The sequence below is a fragment of the Gastrolobium bilobum genome, unplaced genomic scaffold (assembly GCF_033153095.1).
Source record: "Gastrolobium bilobum isolate Gb01-03AN ecotype WA unplaced genomic scaffold, APGP_CSIRO_Gbil_v1 utg14771, whole genome shotgun sequence".
Classification (NCBI taxonomy): domain Eukaryota; kingdom Viridiplantae; phylum Streptophyta; class Magnoliopsida; order Fabales; family Fabaceae; genus Gastrolobium; species Gastrolobium bilobum.
In genome coordinates, this window is record NW_026896622.1 from 120,380 (window position 1) to 137,680 (window position 17,301).

General features: G+C 35.0%; 1 protein-coding gene across 2 annotated transcripts; it reads left to right on the forward strand.

The window, feature by feature from the left end:
• The first annotated feature begins 1,165 nt into the window (after window positions 1-1,165).
• LOC133301075 (uncharacterized) lies at window positions 1,166-16,637 on the forward strand. Of its 2 annotated transcripts, XM_061500669.1 has the most exons (16): window positions 1,166-1,309; window positions 1,383-1,517; window positions 2,981-3,067; window positions 3,174-3,245; window positions 4,245-4,443; window positions 5,826-5,944; window positions 6,573-6,962; window positions 7,062-7,196; window positions 7,393-7,533; window positions 7,741-7,896; window positions 8,836-9,048; window positions 9,740-9,900; window positions 12,770-12,884; window positions 13,400-13,480; window positions 14,699-15,121; window positions 16,140-16,637. In XM_061500669.1, exons 1-15 carry the CDS (start codon window positions 1,181-1,183, stop codon window positions 14,942-14,944), a joined length of 2,379 nt encoding a protein of 792 aa, XP_061356653.1. In that variant the 5' UTR covers window positions 1,166-1,180; the 3' UTR covers window positions 14,945-15,121; window positions 16,140-16,637. The 2 variants fall into 2 exon arrangements, with proteins under 2 accessions (XP_061356653.1, XP_061356654.1); XM_061500670.1 differs by lacking the exons at window positions 1,166-1,309; window positions 1,383-1,517 and having other exon boundaries at window positions 3,007-3,067; window positions 4,256-4,443.
• Window positions 16,638-17,301: the final 664 nt, after the last annotated feature.

Below are 17,301 nucleotides of genomic sequence, written 5' to 3' on the forward strand. Positions count from 1 at the left end.
AACAAATAAAAAATGCACTCTCAGTTTTATTATGCTCTTCAAACAAATTTGTATGTTTTTTAGTTCATCAAAATCATTGATGAGGAACTAATTTGTCTTACTAAATTGAAACAAAAATCAGTAGTTCGTAAAGATGAAAACGAAGCATTTGTTACCTGCTAGAATATAAAGAATGAAGAAGGAAAAATGAAGAGGCTACTATTCAATTGACAGAAGTAGCTTGCAATGAGCGAGAAGAACCCGAAATTGCAAGACCTGAAACTTTTAGGGAACAAATGAGGGAGCTTTTGGGGAGGAAAAGAGAGAGGGTGAGAGAGAACTCACCAGAAAGTGATTGAGAAAAATCAAAAGGGACAAGAATAAAGGCGCCAAAAAATTAATCAAAAAAAGTATCTTGTAACTTTTGTGGCATTTCAAATCTCCAGAATATTATACAACTCGCCAAAATATACTTTATTTTCTGGCGTTGAACAAACTGCTAGAAATTCGACAATTTACTAGCGTTTTTCTTGACCGCTAATAAAAAGCTCCCAGTAAACACATGTTTTTTTGTAGTGTTACTCTATGTATTGATGTTGGGGCTAATGCTTTTTTACCGCTATTGTTCTCTCATATGATACGTGTTATTTTTTATTGTCATAATCATGTAGACTCTGTCATTATTTTTATTTTTAAAGTCAGATTTTATTTTTGATAATCAAAACTCCAAACGGACAAGTTAGTTTAACCATGATAATTAAAATCTTAATTTATCACTTCGATTTTATGTTTTGACAATTTTTTTTACCAAAATGATTTTTTCAATATTTTAAATGATTTTATATTTTTATGTTATGATTTTATATTTTATAATTTTTTATCCTCTTTTAATTTTACGTAAATTTCAATTTTAACTATCTTGCTATTAACAATATTAAAGGTGGATTTGAATGAAAGAAAAATCACATACGAATAATTAATAAGAAAAAAAAAATATAAATGATAAAGGAGTAAACCATTTTATCATTTTTATGAACTTTTTCCTATTTTTTATCCATTGTCGTCGATAAAAAGTACTATATAGAAGTGGATAATAATAATAAAAAAGAAGAAGTAAAGCTTCCTAAATTACAAATGCAGAGAAGTAAACTTTGAGCAGCAAAGCTGAAAGGCCTTGTTTGAGTCAGTAGTGTTGTAGAAGATGGAGACTCTGAAAGCTGCCATTCCAGAAGCCCTTAAGCGAGTGATCGGAGAGAGCACTGTCGATGATCTTCGCAGCACATGTTCTTCTCTTCACCGCTTTTTGGTTCATTTCGAGCCATTTCAGAAGGTAAAACCTTCTCCCATTCCACTTGTTCTGACCAATCCCTAATTTCTTTTTCTGACTCTTTGGTGGTTCTTAGATGGTGGCCGAATTGGCGGACCCTAAGTATGCTCTTTGCGGTAAGAGTAAGGACGCTGCGTTGAAATCCAAGCAGCTTGGCAATCAGTACTTCTCCAACGCAAATTATGCGAAGGCTTTGTATTCCTATACTCAGGTCTTTTTTTTCGTCCTTTCAACTGTTTTCTCTTGTGGAAGTGTTTGAAATGTTCTTGCATTTTATTTATACCTTTTTGGTATCAAAAGAAAATTGTTTGTTCTAACTGCAATGACGTTCTTAAAAGTTAACGGGATGGAAATTTTTTAAGTCCGGTTCATGAAAATGGTAGCACTCAAGTCTAAACCGAAGAGTTCGCGTGATTAGGGATATTAATTTTTTATTCCATATTTGGTAGCATAGACTCATAGAGTGATAGAGTTGGACTTCGGGAGTGTAAATGGAGTCTGGGAATGATAAGCTTTCTGTTTTGGAACGGAGGGTTCTAATATTTATCTATCCATGTGCGTTAGGAAAAGTGGGAAAGGAGGTGAGACTGGCAAGGTCTTTTATATTAGTTGCTTGATAACAGGGGTTGAGTGGAAGGAAAAGACATCTTTCATATTTGGTTTGATGGAACGGGAATCAAAATAGGAATAAAAGTCGGATTGGATTAATGAAATGGAATGCAATGTTCATTCCTTTTTTTGTTTGGTATGGATAGGATCGGAAATGACAGAAACAACTTTTTTGTAAATATACAAAGGTAACCCTCATCTCTAACCTCTCTAGTCAGGATTTAATAGGGAGTGGACTGATGCAGAGAATTGGAAATGAGGGCAAGCCTTGGAGCAGCGGTAAGGTTGCTTCTTGTGACCGGAAGGTCACAGTTTTGAGCCTTGGAAATAGCCTCTTTGCAAAAATGATAGGCTAAGACTGTGTATAATCGACCCTCACCTCTACCCTTGCAAGTCGGGGAGTCTTGTATACTGGGTTTGGCCTTTTTTATGAATAGGATTGGAACTGGCAACTTCATTTTATTGGTATGTTATAATTGATAAAAAAAGACAAGAAAACATAAATTGCGATTTTTTAGGTTAAATAGGCTTGGCTAGGCCCGGTTTAGGACAACAAAAAATTTTGGGCTGGTCTAAGCTAAGTTTTTTGGGCTAGATGGGTTTGGCCTTTTCTTTACATCTACATTTTGGTAAAATGCAATGGAAATTCTATCACTTTTATGATGGAATGTCTACTCCCATCATTGTAGGGTTGTTCATTGCAAATATAATTACCTAACCAAACATGATGAGAATTCTATTCCCATCCATTCCATCCAACCAAACATGCCCTTAAACAGTTCACTCTTCTTTTTTACTATTTTAATTTATCCTAATATGAATCATTTTAAGTAAACCATAAGGGTAACACATGTCTATTGACTGAAATTGTGCTTTAGATTTTTTATTCTGATTTTATTTCAGTTTGAGGGAATCAAATTTGTTAAATCATGTTCTATCAAAAATAAAAATGTTAACATGAGGTACAACCCATCTGTACCTTTTCTTCTTATATCAAGTAAGTTTGAATATTTTGTCACTCATTTATTTATAAGTGTTCTTTTCTTCTTGTAATATGAGGTATAGGCATTGCGCAGGGCACCTTTAGAGGCTGGTAACATGGAAAATAATCTGGTGGCAATGTTGTATATCAACAGAGCTACTGTATTACATGTAAGTTCCATTCTAATGTTAGCCCTAAGCACACTCACATGCACTTTTTTTGAGATACAAAGCTTGATATTGGAGTAAAGTATTCATGCATATATGTTTCCTGCAGAAAATGAGTCTTTTAATAGAATGTTTGCGAGATTGCTCCCGAGCTCTTCAGATATGTCCAAGCTATGCAAAGGTGAAAATCAGCTTCAAATGTTACCTATTTTTCCTCCAAGTTTACCTGTTTCATGTAGTTACACAGCATTATAGAAACGGATGCAATTCTTGCATTTGTACCATGTTTGTTTTGTTATGTCCATTAAATGTTTATAGATTAAATTATTCGTGAGTGGTTAAATAAATATATTAGCTTCTTTTCTCAGTACTTTCTGATGGAAGTGTATATATATATTATGAGTTTAGTAATCAAAACAAAGCATTTAGTTTTCTTTGCCAATTTCCTCATTGAGATTTGTGCAAATTTATTGTGTATGTCTTGGGGTTTCACATACTAACATGATAATTCGAAGTAATGATTATTTGACATGCTTTGCTTCCTCATCCTAATTATCAGTCTCTGTTTGGTGCAAGTGAGAATTTTCAGGAATGTGTGCTTTAACGTTTGATGTAGGTGTCTGTCTATGATGCACCGACATTGACACGGGACACGACACGACACGCCGACACGTTAATTCTAAAAAATGTCATATTCTGACACGTTGGGACACATTTTGATATTACATAATATTTTTAATATATATAATATAATTTATATTTAATACATATACATAATAAGTCATATAATCAATCAAATATTCAAATTTTATAACATAAATATAAACAAAAATAATTTTTCGTACCTTGTTAATTTTTCATGTCAAATTTCATAACAGAGAAAAAATGATTTATAAATTATTTTTTCATATTTAGTTAATAAAATAAAATTTAGTTCTAAAAAAAAAAAAACGTGTCGCATGCATGTCGGAGTGTTGATCGCGTGTCGGAAAAATGTGTCGGAACGTGTCGAAGCGTTGACCGCGTGTCGAACACGGTCGGAACGTGTCGGTGTGCGACACACATTTTTTGAAAAAATGAGCGTGTCCGTGCATCTGAGGTGGCTGTGACAAAGAATGTGGATGCAAACTTGAATTCTAGTTTCTACTCTTCTTTTAATAATTTATTATTTTGACCTCAGGCATGGTACAGGAGAGGTAAGGTGAATGCATCATTGGGAAATTATAAAGATGCAATCTACGACCTAAATGTGGCTAAGAGTGTGGAGTCATCAATAGGTGGGAAGAGACAAATAGAAAGTGAGCTGAAAATTATTTTTGACCAATGCAAGAGCACAAGCACAGTAGTACAGCATAAGGAGAATAGCTTGAAGACAGTGGGTAAGAAGCTTTCCTTGTTAAGAACTTAAGCAGCAGAATCCAGTAACTACCTAGTTGGTCAGGGCTTTGTTGAGTGTCGTTCTGTTATGCTCATAGCACTAAAGTACGTTTAAAGTGACATCTTGCATTCTGAACTTATTATTTTTCACTTTGTGGAATTCTTATAATCTTTTGGTCTACTTATCTTCTTTTACATTTTGTGCTTTGTTCTGTCCTTAAGACACATGTCCATATTAATTTATTAATCTTGCAAACAGCAATAAATGTACCTCAATCCTTAAAGAAGTATGTTGAAAAGAAGATACAGAGACCAGCCTGTAGAAACTATTAATAGGGTTGCAAAGTGAGGATTGCAATATTTATATAGGTTTAGAGCCTGAAATATTGATTTAGGCTTGGAAACCTTTAAGGGAAAAGAGTTGCACAAAATCAAGGCCAAGAAAATAGTTTAAAAAGAAAAGACAAGAAACTGAAAGCACCTAGGGTTCAGTTATCAACTCCAAGAAATTTATCCAAGACACATTTGCCTTATAAAGTTAAACTACGCGGCTCAGCTGGTCTGGGGAAAACAAATCAGTGTTTTGGAGCAGATGTTGACATACACTTTTCCTTGAAAGCCCCCCGTTTCTATTTAAACATGTGGCTTTCTTCCTCTTTACCAACTGATTTTCTCTCCCTGGAAAGTCTTGAAAGAGTCACTGGCATTACCAATGAACATGACCTAACTTTATCTGTCTTATTCCCAGAACAAGATGTGTGCAAATGTTTGAGATGGGACTTGGCCTGTTCGTCCTTCATTTCTTATTCCCTCATGCTGTTGTTTGATTGAATTTTTTTATTGGGAAAAAAGATAAAAGGAAAAGAACATAAAGGTTGGATGCCTTTTGGAAACTGGCTGTTCAATACCTACCACAGTAGCATGAATGAGAAACAAGGACAGAGAGAAATTAAGGAAAAAAGAGAGGAAAAAATATACAACCCTTTTATGTTACTAAAACCGATATTCCTTTCTTGAGATCCTGCACTTTGTAGATTGATTGTAGTCCCTTCCTATTCACTAAAAAATTAAGCTTTGTTTTTCACAAATACAGAATTAGACAACTGAATTAATTCACATCACAAGCTTTAATTTAACCACATATTAAGCAGCTGCCTGTAGAGGTAACTAGAAGACTTCAATTAAAGATTTCTAATGTGTGAATCCTGTTTGGAAATGATTGTAGGTCACATTTAGATTTCCTTTTATTCAATGTTCTTTTACATCTGATGTATTTCATATGTAATTCTGCACCGTAGTATTATCCTTGTATATAATACTGAAAGAATTATTCTATTTTTCTCTCTTTTTTAGATAATAAGATGGTACAGTACATTTGTGGCAGGTGAGATGCCCCGAATAAAGCTACAGTGTGTCTCCATGCCTGATAAAGGAAGAGGCATGGTGTCCTCATGTGACATTTCACCAGGTTCTTTGGTTCATGCTGAAGAACCTTATGCTATGGTAAGAAACAATTGTTTTCTTAGTAATATCATGAAGTATCATTTTTTTTATTTGCCTGGTTTTAGCGATATTTATGACTTCATTCTGCTTGGATGATTCACAATTAGTTCTTTAATTATACTTTCTGGCTAAAATATACATGACCCCCTTCAACTTAGGCTTAGGTGCAATTTATCCATTCTGCTTCCAATTGAAGCAATCTACATATCCTAAACTTATATCATTGCCGTTGTGTAAACCTACGCATTCTGTTTACTATTCTGGTTAAATAGTTCATATTTCAAAGTTTGTTTGCACCAAATTAATATTGAGGCAAATTAGTGCTTGTCATTTATATTTGTAAAGAACCAATTCAACCCAAAAGCTTAAGCTATTGAGTGAGGCTACATTAATGATTTTATATATCTCAACAATATTATATATAAGAATTTACTTATAAATATTAGCTATTCTGTAAGTAAGTAAGGACATGATTTTTGTTGTCAATAGTTTATAAATATGAACTTTCAGTCTTCTTGAGGTCAATGGATAAATTGTTTTTTGGTTCTGTATATTTGTATTCCTTTAGGAGTACAGACTTATTTTGGCAAGTTAACTTCATAATTTTTTCCTTTTTTATTTCTTCCAGATAATATCAAAGCAATGCCGGGAAACCCATTGCCATTTTTGCTTGAATGAACTACCTGCTGATAGAGTTCCTTGTAGTTTGTGTTCAATACCATTTTATTGCTCCAACCAATGTCAAATACGGGCAGGCGGGCAAATGTTCAGGATTTATCCAGAAGAAAATGCCATTCTTAAAAATTTACCCAGTGATCTTGGAGAATATGCTGCTGAAGTTATTCAAGGCAATGATTCTGAACTAGAAATTGATGATATTACAGAACATAACCATGAATGTCAAGGTGTACATTGGCCTGCAGTACTTCCATCTGAGATAGTTTTGGCTGGCCGAATACTAGCTAGGTTTTCACTGAAAAGCACGTCTGAAGATATTTCAAACTTTGTTGAAAGGCTGGTATGCTTTAAATGCATGCAGCATTTTAGTTCGGCTGATTTTGTCTTTGTTATTTGATTATGAGTAGCTGGATGCTTATGGCTTCTGTCCTTCTCGCAGGAGCTTTCTCATTGTTACAATCATATGCCATCTGAAAGCAAATTGGATTCACATATATACGCAATGGTGTTATTATACTGTCTTCAACACTCTTATGGCACTATATTTTCCATAGATGGAATCTCTATGTCACAGGTTGTTTTGGCACTCCTCTGCATGCATGGATGTGTCTATTTGTACTTGTATTCATAACATAACCATCATTAACCCTGTGTTGCAAAATATTTTTCCAGTATGACGGGGCAAGTATTTGTTGAAGAAAGCAATTATTTTGATATTTTGAGTCAGTAAAATATTCATATTCAAGTTTCATCTTCTTTTGTCAATGCAGGTTGTCATAATTATTTCTCAAATTAAAGTGAATTGTATGACTGTTGTTCGTTTAAAATCAATAGACGCCCGTGGACGATCAGATCAGTTTGGAGAATTTCCATTTCAATCCAGTGCATATTTAACTAGTAATGTGGAACAGGTACATGTTTTTCCTCACTTATCTTTTATTGCATCATTTTTATTGCTTCTTTGACACATTTTTTTGCTTGTGCTATATTTACTTGTGAACATCAGGGTAAGTCCTACTATTATAGTGTAGAGTGTAGACATTGTTGGTTATGGTAATTTTTCTTTGTGATTATTATATCCTTGGTGATTTTGATTCATATTCTGTTATTTCTCTCAGGTCAGAGTGGGTAAAGCTATTTATAAAGCTGGCAGTTTATTCAACCATTCTTGCCAACCAAATGTTCATGCATATTTTATTTCACGTACACTCTATTTACGAACCACAAAAGTTGTAGCAGCTGGGTGTCAGCTAGAATTGTCTTATGGTCCACAGGTAGTTTCTTCTTGGTAATTAAAAGCTTTATTTCATATTACTAGTCAGCCTCTTCGTTTGAGCCTTTTAAATTATGTCTATGCCTTTTTCTTGATAAAGAATGTCAGTGATCAAGGATCCCTAAAGCTTAAGCTGTTAAAGAATAGCTTTATTTATATCTCAAACATGACTCCTCAAACTAATATCCTCTGTGCCTGAGGCATAGATATAGCACGGGCCTACCAAACTTTGTACTGAAATATTAATTTAGTTAGAACAGTGATGGTTGCATGGATAGAACTCTTGACAAGTTGATCAAAGGGGCCTGATTGCCATGTCAAGAAAATAATTCCAAAAGCGAGAGAGAGCGAGGAGGAGAGAGAAAAGGAAGAGAAAATAGGATGATTGTGAATTTTCCTATGGTTAATGATGGCTTTGAAGGGTGGTTTTTGCTAGAATAGCCAAAAGTGAGGCTTGGAATAATATAATATTAGGTTGATATGGTGTGTGTTATGATTTAAAACACATTAAAGAATCAGGTCAAGTACTAGTGATATAAATACTAGTACAAGCCCAAGCCCACTAATAGAAGATTCTTTGAACCACAGATCCTCCCATAGAAAAAATGGAGTCATCCGCCACTTGAAAAGGATAAAAGTAAGGATATACCTTCAAAATGAACTTATACTCTTCTACAGACTCACTTGAGTAGCATTGACCCCAAGCTTGGCATCCCAACCATTGTAATAATTGCAATAACTGTTTTTAAGGCTTTTAGCACACCTCCCTGGTGACAAGACTCTTATATGTATGACATGCGGCTTAAGGTCCCCTCCCCCCTCTACATCTAAAAAGAAAGCAAAACCAGGGAAGTAAAAATGGTTTACTCAGACTTTTAAATGTCAAGTCTACTGTATAAAAGCCTTGTTCAATTGTTAAATATACAGATCTATTTTGCAGGTTGGGTTGTGGGATTGTAAAGATCGCCTTAATTTTCTCAAAGATGAATACATATTTCATTGTCAGTGTACTGGTTGTTCAGAAGTCAATCTGTCTGACATTGTCCTCAATGCTTTTCATTGTGTCAATACAAATTGTTCTGGCGCAGTGTTGGAAAGCAGAGTACTTGACTGTGAAAAGCAGAAAATCAAACACTTCTCTATTGATGATAAAGTAAGTCATTAATAGATACTAAATTACTAGTTTACTACTGTTTTCTTCATTGTAAATGTAGGCAAGTTTATATTATGTGTTTTACCACAGTTGGTTTCTTGATTCTCTTGAAGTCACATTAACAATGTGAAAATAATTCTTGAGATGCATTACATTCTCATCTGTATTTGCATACTTTCCACCATGATTTTCACTCTTGGCAGAGTTCCGAAAACATCTTCATTACCATGAATAAAATGCACCTAAATTTTGGTATGATTTCATTTGTCCATATTTATGGAACTGTGTACGGTAAACCAATATGGATCCACAGTTTTGTCAATTACCTTTTTTTAAATATATATATATATCTATATATATACATATATATATATATATGTAGGACAGGATCATTTGACACCGGTGTCAAACAAAAAGTTTGACATCTCATCTAAGAGTCGTTGATCTTACATTGATCTAACGACTTTGATTTGTAAGCACGTGACACCATTGATTTACCTTGATCTATTGGTCCTCAGATGAGGTGTCAACCTTTTAATTTGATACCGGTGTCAAATGATCCTACCCTTATATATATTATCATTTAGTGACTTGCATTTCCATGCTGTCACATAAGTTTCTCGGGGGTTGGGACTTGGAAGCTTGGATAGAAGGTTATGGGTGTGATCCATTTTCTCCCTTACTCTTTCAGGTTGACAAGAATGATGACATTTATGAAGTTTGTCTTCATGCATTAAACGAAAATGACGCCTCCATTCATATTCAACCTGGATACTGTTTGAAATGTGGCTCTTACTGTGAGTTGGAGTCTTCACATGCTGCAGTTGATAAAGCTTTAATAACCATAAAAAGGTATGCACTGTTTAATTTGGATCTTGATAGCTGCATTCTGAAGTATAGCTTTCCTTTTGCCTCTGAAAATATAATCAGAGCTAATCTTGAATAGTTCCTGTAACACCCCGTTCTAGAACCGGTTTGTTAACATCGCATTATGATATTAAGCGCAGGTACAATCACATGGGTTCAATTAAAATCCGGATAAATTTTTCATTTTAAAACACACCGAACTTATAATACCCAATATCGTGATCATAACCATATTACCTTGCGGAATCAGATAAATTAAGCTTAACATCATGTTCTTATTCCATTTTTAAACCATTAATTTACTTCCTATTTATTTCACGACTTCTACTATATTGTAGATCTCTTCATCAGCTATGCGTGGCTTCAAAACGCGCTCAAATCGGAGCATTGTAGCCCAAGTTAGGACAATTTGAAGCAACACAAGAGAGTGTTGGTCACAGGCCCCGCGCGCTTCAGCGCGCTATCGGGCGCTCAAGCGCGCGCTATCGGGCGCTAAAGCCACCATCTGGGCGCTAAAACACGAGGGGGCAGTAAGTCTCCCAACTTTCTGCAGCAAAGGGCGCTTAAGCGCAAGCCAGGGCGCTCCAGCGCGCAATCCTGGGCGCTTAAGCCCCCACTTGGGCGCTCCAGCGCGAGGAGACAGAATGCATTAGCACTCGCAGGGGCAGCAGGGCGCTTGGGCGCGCTCCTGGGCGCTTAAGCGCGCTGCCAGGGAATTCCAATTCCCACTTTCTTCAAGTCCAAGTCTAGGGGAAAATGCATCCCCATTACAAACCCCAATTGTCCATGCCCCAAAACTAAATCCTAGCACTCATCCAACCTCTCCTCATGAGATTTAGCTAGAATTTGGGCAGCATGACCTTTGTTTTCTCATCGTTTACCAATTTAAACAAAGGGTACCTAATTGATTTTCAGCCCAACCAATTCAACAACTCAATACATAACAAGCATGCATATATTGAAGTTCAAGTAGGCATCATTTACATTACATATCCTTTACAAATCATAGAACTTAGCTTACAAAACATTATGATCATTCCCTTGGCTCCCATCAACAAAAGGTGTAACCAAAGGCATGAGCATAGGCTAAGTTCATCCAATGAATCAAGATATACAAATGACCATGGGCTTTCAAAATAAAATCCTATACATGTCAACTACAAAAGGCATGCATAAACTCAAAGAAATGCCATATTTCATGCATAATCCAGATATGGCCACTTGCCACCAGAGGCTCCTGCAGCATCCTTACCTGAAAGGGGGTCCCCACAACACGGGGTGAGATATACGAATATATCGAGTAAACCAGGGGTCCTTGGAGCATCTCTCCACCCCACAGTTCCATATCAGTGTAATAGCAATAACAATAATAATGCAGTAAATACATATCTATGCAAAGTGCAATACATCTCCAGGAGAAATCCCTCGAGCTCTCAAGCTGTCCTAAGGAAACTCAGATGCAAATAGTCCTACTGGCCAGCTAACTACCAAGTATGATTTACGCATCGTCATGCAACATACCAACATAGGGAAACACCATCCTATGCCACACCAAATGCATACACATACGTACAACAAAGCATTACACTATTTTATTGCATTTATATACACAATCACAACCTCTACCCTTTCAGGGCTTGGTAGAACAGTCAAGGGAATTACACCCAAGGTCCGAAGGCTTACATCAATGCTTCAGTCGACCTTTGTTCTTCACCAACAGTTTCAGCAACCCACTTTTACAAATATACACCAATTCCGATGAGCTATTCAAGCTCCATAGCTTGCTCCAATGGTTGATCACTCACGGTTGGTCCAAATGTCTCAATCCTAGACATCACAAGGACACAATCAATCATTCAACTCACTAATTGTTCAACATGCTAGAATACTAACCAATCCAAGCATGAATTTTCCAATATTATGAACAATTATCAAATGACTATCTAGGCTCATTTCCACCGATTAAATGTCGTTCCTAGCATTCTTCATAACATGCTCTAAGCTTAAATCTTCCTAGAACATAGTCAATTTACTCACAATTTCTAAAATTCCCACTTTACTATTCACAAAACCCTACTCATGAAATTTTCCATGAAAATAAGGTTCAAGGGTTTAAATCTTACCACCAATGGTTGCACAACAATGATGTGAGTGCTCCTCAAGCTCCCATGGAGGTAGAAGCCACCAAAACCCCAAAATCTCTCCAATGGCCGAATTTTTGAGAGGCAATATCCCTCTCCACAATGCTCCCCACACAAAACAAAGCAAGGATTATGAAAGAGGGCGAGATTCTAAGCGATTTAGGCTTTTGAATCATCCAAAACCATCAAGGTTTCCTCCTTCCTCTCTCTCTTCTTCTCTCTCCCTTCTTCTCCTTTCTCCTTCTTTGTCTTTGTTCCTCGACGGGTTTCTGGGGAAATGGGGTCTTTTGGTAGCTTAAGTCACTTAACATAGGTTAAGTGGCTTTAAGCGGGTATTGGTTCGTCTATCTATTCAACTCCAATAATTACCAAACTTTAACCAAAAGTCTGGAATATTACTATTTTTATTTTTATATTTTGGGTACTTTTGCCAGTACTCATTTATACCCCTTAATTTTCACGGAGTACACTTTTTAACTCCAAAGTGACTCAGATTCACTTAATTAAGCATTATACTTAATTTTACCCAGTAAAACATGCTTAATTAACTAATTACACTAGATTTACTAATTAATTAAGTTGGGCTATTATAGTTCCCAATTTTAGGCTAGCTTGATAAATCCTCCAGTTTTCAATCCTGCATTAGCTCATCTCAAATAATAGATGGCTGCTTAATTTTGCACAATTTACATTCTGAAATATTGAAATGACAGGTTGCAGGATGCAATACTGTCAAGAGAGATTTCAAATACTACTATTTCAGATGCTTTGAGATCTCTTCGTTTGCTGAGATCAAATTTGCATGCATACAACAAACTTATTGCAGAGGTGAGTTTCAGGCTCCTGTCATGTATGGTTTTTTATTTTTATTTTATTTTTGTGGGGGGGGTTCAATTACTTCATTGACATCATTTAACCGATCCAACCATATGAATTGAAAGTAATCATGAAATAGATCACGCCTACAAGTTTTCATAAAATTTTAAAACTAATACTTTATTTAATTACTCCATTTTATTATATAATATGTATTTCAAAATATATGTAAAAGTCAACTATTAGATTAGATACATACAAATGTTTGATTGATCTCAAATTTTGTATGCATGATTATCATGATAATTCTACATGATTCAATGATTGTATTGGTGAAACTCAATGTTAATACAATTATTAACGGTTTAAGTGTCCAAGACTTACACCTAATGCAAGTGGATCCCCACCCTATGTATATATATGTGACCGCTATTGAAGGGCACAGACTGTGATAGACAAACAAGATCTCATGTTTTTAATATAATCGTTTAACTTTCATTTCCATGTACCGGATCTGCTGCATGCAGGCAGAGGACAACCTTGCCCAGGCTTTTTGTTTAGTGGGAGAATTACAACCATCTATGGGCCATTGTAAAGCATCTATCCAGGTAAAACTTTTATTAATAAGCCTACTATTTTATAGGTTGACTTGTTTCTGTCACTCAGCAAAAGCAAAAATGAAGGGGCAGGACAGATTTATTTCTGACATGTTTTTGGTTTGCTAGTATCTCTTTCTGTGCCTGTTTGACATGTCTTATTTTTAGCTTCTCTTCTCCTTAGAAGCAGAAGCATAGCCAAACGTGTTTTTGTAAAAGCTCTTATTATAAAAAGTGTTTTTTTATAATGAAGAGAAAAGCTAAAAGGAGCTTTTTAAAAAAAATGTATGCCAGCTTTTTGGAGTGCTCATATTTATTTTATAGTTTTACCCTTATTCTAAACTTGTATTTATAAATTTTATCCTTTATCCTAATAATCCATCCTAATAATATATTATTTTATCTTCCCTACTTCAAAACCATCAAAACAACTTTATATAATCACCAAACAGCTTTTAGCTTTGTTTTTTAAGCTCTCTTTTTTTAACTTTTAGCTTAAAAAAATATTTGCCAAACAAGCTCTCTGTATAGATAGGACTTATCATTTATCAATTATCAAGTACCTTTTTCCCGCAGTAGAAATATAAATAATTGTTAGTGGAACTCAGAAAAATGTCCCACTAACCTGTGATGTAGCACTGTGAATCATGGTGTATTGGAAGGAGCCATATGTATGTCCTGGGAAGAATTTATATGTTCCATAGAAAATGCTCCGTAGATTTATATGTTCTATGGAAGGAGCCATTATGTATGTCCTGGGAATAATTTAGGTGACCTGTGGTGACGTTGCATATCGATGTAGATGAAATTTGTGCAGGTTGTGTTACTATTGCGAAAGGATGAAGAGTAACTGTAGTGTGTGTATTTTTGTAGTTTTGATTGTGACTTTGTGCGGATGCAGTCACTGGGAGAAATGAGAGGTCCTGTAGTGGGCATGTTATGTAGTATTTTTTGCAAGGATTTTATTATGGAGTATTGTGGCTTGGGTTCTGAGATTTGTTGAGATTGATGATTGTTATTGCAAATTATTTGTTAATGAATTAAGTCTTGTAGAGTCACAGATGTGGACAAACGCTTGCAGAAACATGTTAAATTTTGTGTTGATTATGTGATTGTTTGTTGTATTCTGCTGCTTGTGTCTGAATGAATTTCCAACACGGTCTTGTTATCAAATTATTCAGTCTTTTCAAGTAATTGGTCTAAAGTGATTCATTCTTTTATGTATGGCAGATTCTGGAGAAGCTATATGATCCTGATGATATTGTTATTGCTTATGAACTTGTGAAGCTTTCTTCCATCCAACTTTCCTTGGATGATGGTGCTGCTGTGGACAGCATAAGTCGAATAGGTGATATCTTCTCGCGTTTTTATGGACTTCATGCAGACTTGGTCTTCCCATATCTTCAATATCTTAGGAGAGAGATTGAGAATTTTTCAGTGAAGGCTCTCCAATCAAATGCTTTTCCAGCAAAATGAGCTATAAAATCAGTGTGAGGTACAATCAACAATCTCAGTTTAAATGACAGGTAATTTGATATGCAAGGCCTACAATAGTCAACGACCTCAAGAAAGATTACTCAAAGCTCATCCGTGCAGTTTGGCAGTCAATACTTGCGCATAGATAAGATGGAGGCTTTGAATTGCTATACCCAGGTATATTCTCTAACTGCTCTCTTTTGGAACTGAGATGTGTGTTTTGTTGATATAGATAAATTCAAATTGAAAGGGGAGAGATATTTGAAAGTTTGTCTTGTAATTTCAGTGAATGGAATTTAATCCTAACTTAGTGAGAAGGGGTACCAATAATTACTTTTCATGTTATACCTCTCAAATTGTTAATTGTAGTAAGTTTTAACTGCTAGTACTATTATTGAACTGAGAAATTTCTTTCTTTCTTAATCTAGTTTCGTGAAAGTGTGGAGCAGTAAACCTAAGAGTTCATGTAATTTTAGTAATTATTATTATGTGGTCATTGTTAGCATAGAGTGTAAAAGTTGGAGGTGGGGCTGAAATTGAGATTAACGATGAAAAGCTATAGGAATAGATTTTGACGAATTGTGCTTGTTAGCAGTGATTGAAAATTTGAAAGGCTGGCAAGATTTTTCGCATTCTTTCTTGGTGGAGTTAGATAAGTGGAAGGAAAGATACTTTAGTTCTATTTGCTATTTTATCCTAATGGGGAATATTTTTTATTTTATTTTTTGGTGCAGAATGGGGAATATTTTTAACTAAAACATATTGTTAAGAAAGTAAGACTTAGCATCCATTTTGTTAAAACTCAATTGAATAGCGTATATCAAATTTTATCCCTTAATATCATCTCATTTGAATGAAGAAAGTGCTGAAGGAGGGGTGAAAGTGGAAGTACATTTTTCTCTCTTACCAAGTCCTTTTGAATATGTTGACTCAGTATATTTCTCTGTAAACGATTCCATTTTGTTCTTCCCCCCTTTAAACGTGAGATACAGGCAATGTGTATAGCTTCTTTGGAAGCTGGTGACATTGAAAACATTCAGTTTGTGGGCTATCGTATTAAGGTCCATTTTGAGTGATATGTGACATGACTCATGAGGTGTGGGTTTGCCCATGACAAATAAATAAATAAATTTGGCCAGTTCTCCATGATATTGTCCTTACTAAAGCGGATCATTGCTGATTGTGATTTTCACAGGCTTGAGAAGCATTTTGAGACAGGTGCACATGGTTTGTGTCTAACCTAGGAATGCTCTGGACATTTGGCACGCTGCAGGGCTGTCTCAGGCAGGATGAAAGGATTCGGCATAGGCAGAATCACGCTGCTAGTATACCAATTGATGACTTAGGAGTGTACTCGTCGTCTATAATCCGCGAATTGAGATTTATGATGCCCAAATTATGATGGGAATATGCCATCTATGTATAAAGTTAGATTTAACGAGTCCAGTTCATCCTTTTGTAGCACTACTGGGAGTGTGGATTCGAACATGGGACTTCAACTTATGGAGCAGCCCTTCCGTATTTTCGGTGATATGTAGAAGATTACAGGAGAGAGAAAGTTGTGTGTTGTCGCATATTGAACGAGCAAGGCTGCCTTTGAGCAGAAGTGGAGGATAGGTTTGATTAAAAGTTGAACAATTTCATGATCTGACAAATTCGACCGAAACTAATGATTGGAGTTAGGTTTGGTAGTGGGATTGCTTTTTGTTTAATCTAAGTTTATTAAATTTCAATTGGTTTGGAATAGCCATTTTTTTTTTAGTAGATCAAATTTGAATTAAGCAAATTATCAAATATGTATTTTCAAAATAAGAGAGGTTATATTTAATTATTTTTTTCATCACTGGAACAAAAATAAATCAATGATCACAATAAAATTAAATGAGAGTTGTTAATTCAATTTTTAAGACGTAAGAAAAATTAAATTATATGTATAACCTATCTATTTAAAAATTGTTTTGATATAACGATCACTTAAAAAAATTTAAAATGGCAAATAATACTACTTCAGTTATTTTTTTTCTTAAAAAAAAACTTTAGTATAAAACACTTTCTCTGTTCATCAAATTTGTTCAAAAAGTTAATCCAATAACCGAAGTGGACCATCAGATGAGGTTAATTTTGATATATAAAAGAAAGTTGTTCAATCTAACTTAATTGATTGTATTTTTCCATGATTACCGCTAATAATTAAGTTCCTGTCTCTGGATGATAATATTAACCGTTTTCCACGAGTTTATTTTTATTTTTATAATTTGAACTGCTTCGCAGTGGTTTGGTTGGAACTATTAACATTATTTTAATAAAATCTGGGATGCAGAACTATTTTTTTTTTTGTAAATTGGATGCAGAACTAT

Excerpts from the sequence above, each read along its gene's own strand:
- LOC133301075 (XM_061500669.1), top strand. The coding sequence starts at position 1,181 with ATGGAGACTCTGAAAGCTGCCATTCCAGAAGCCCTTAAGCGAGTGATC. Across the intron at positions 7,534-7,740 it reads TAACTAGTAATGTGGAACAG|GTCAGAGTGGGTAAAGCTAT; the intron begins GTACATGTTTTT and ends TATTTCTCTCAG. Across the intron at positions 7,897-8,835 it reads AATTGTCTTATGGTCCACAG|GTTGGGTTGTGGGATTGTAA; the intron begins GTAGTTTCTTCT and ends TCTATTTTGCAG.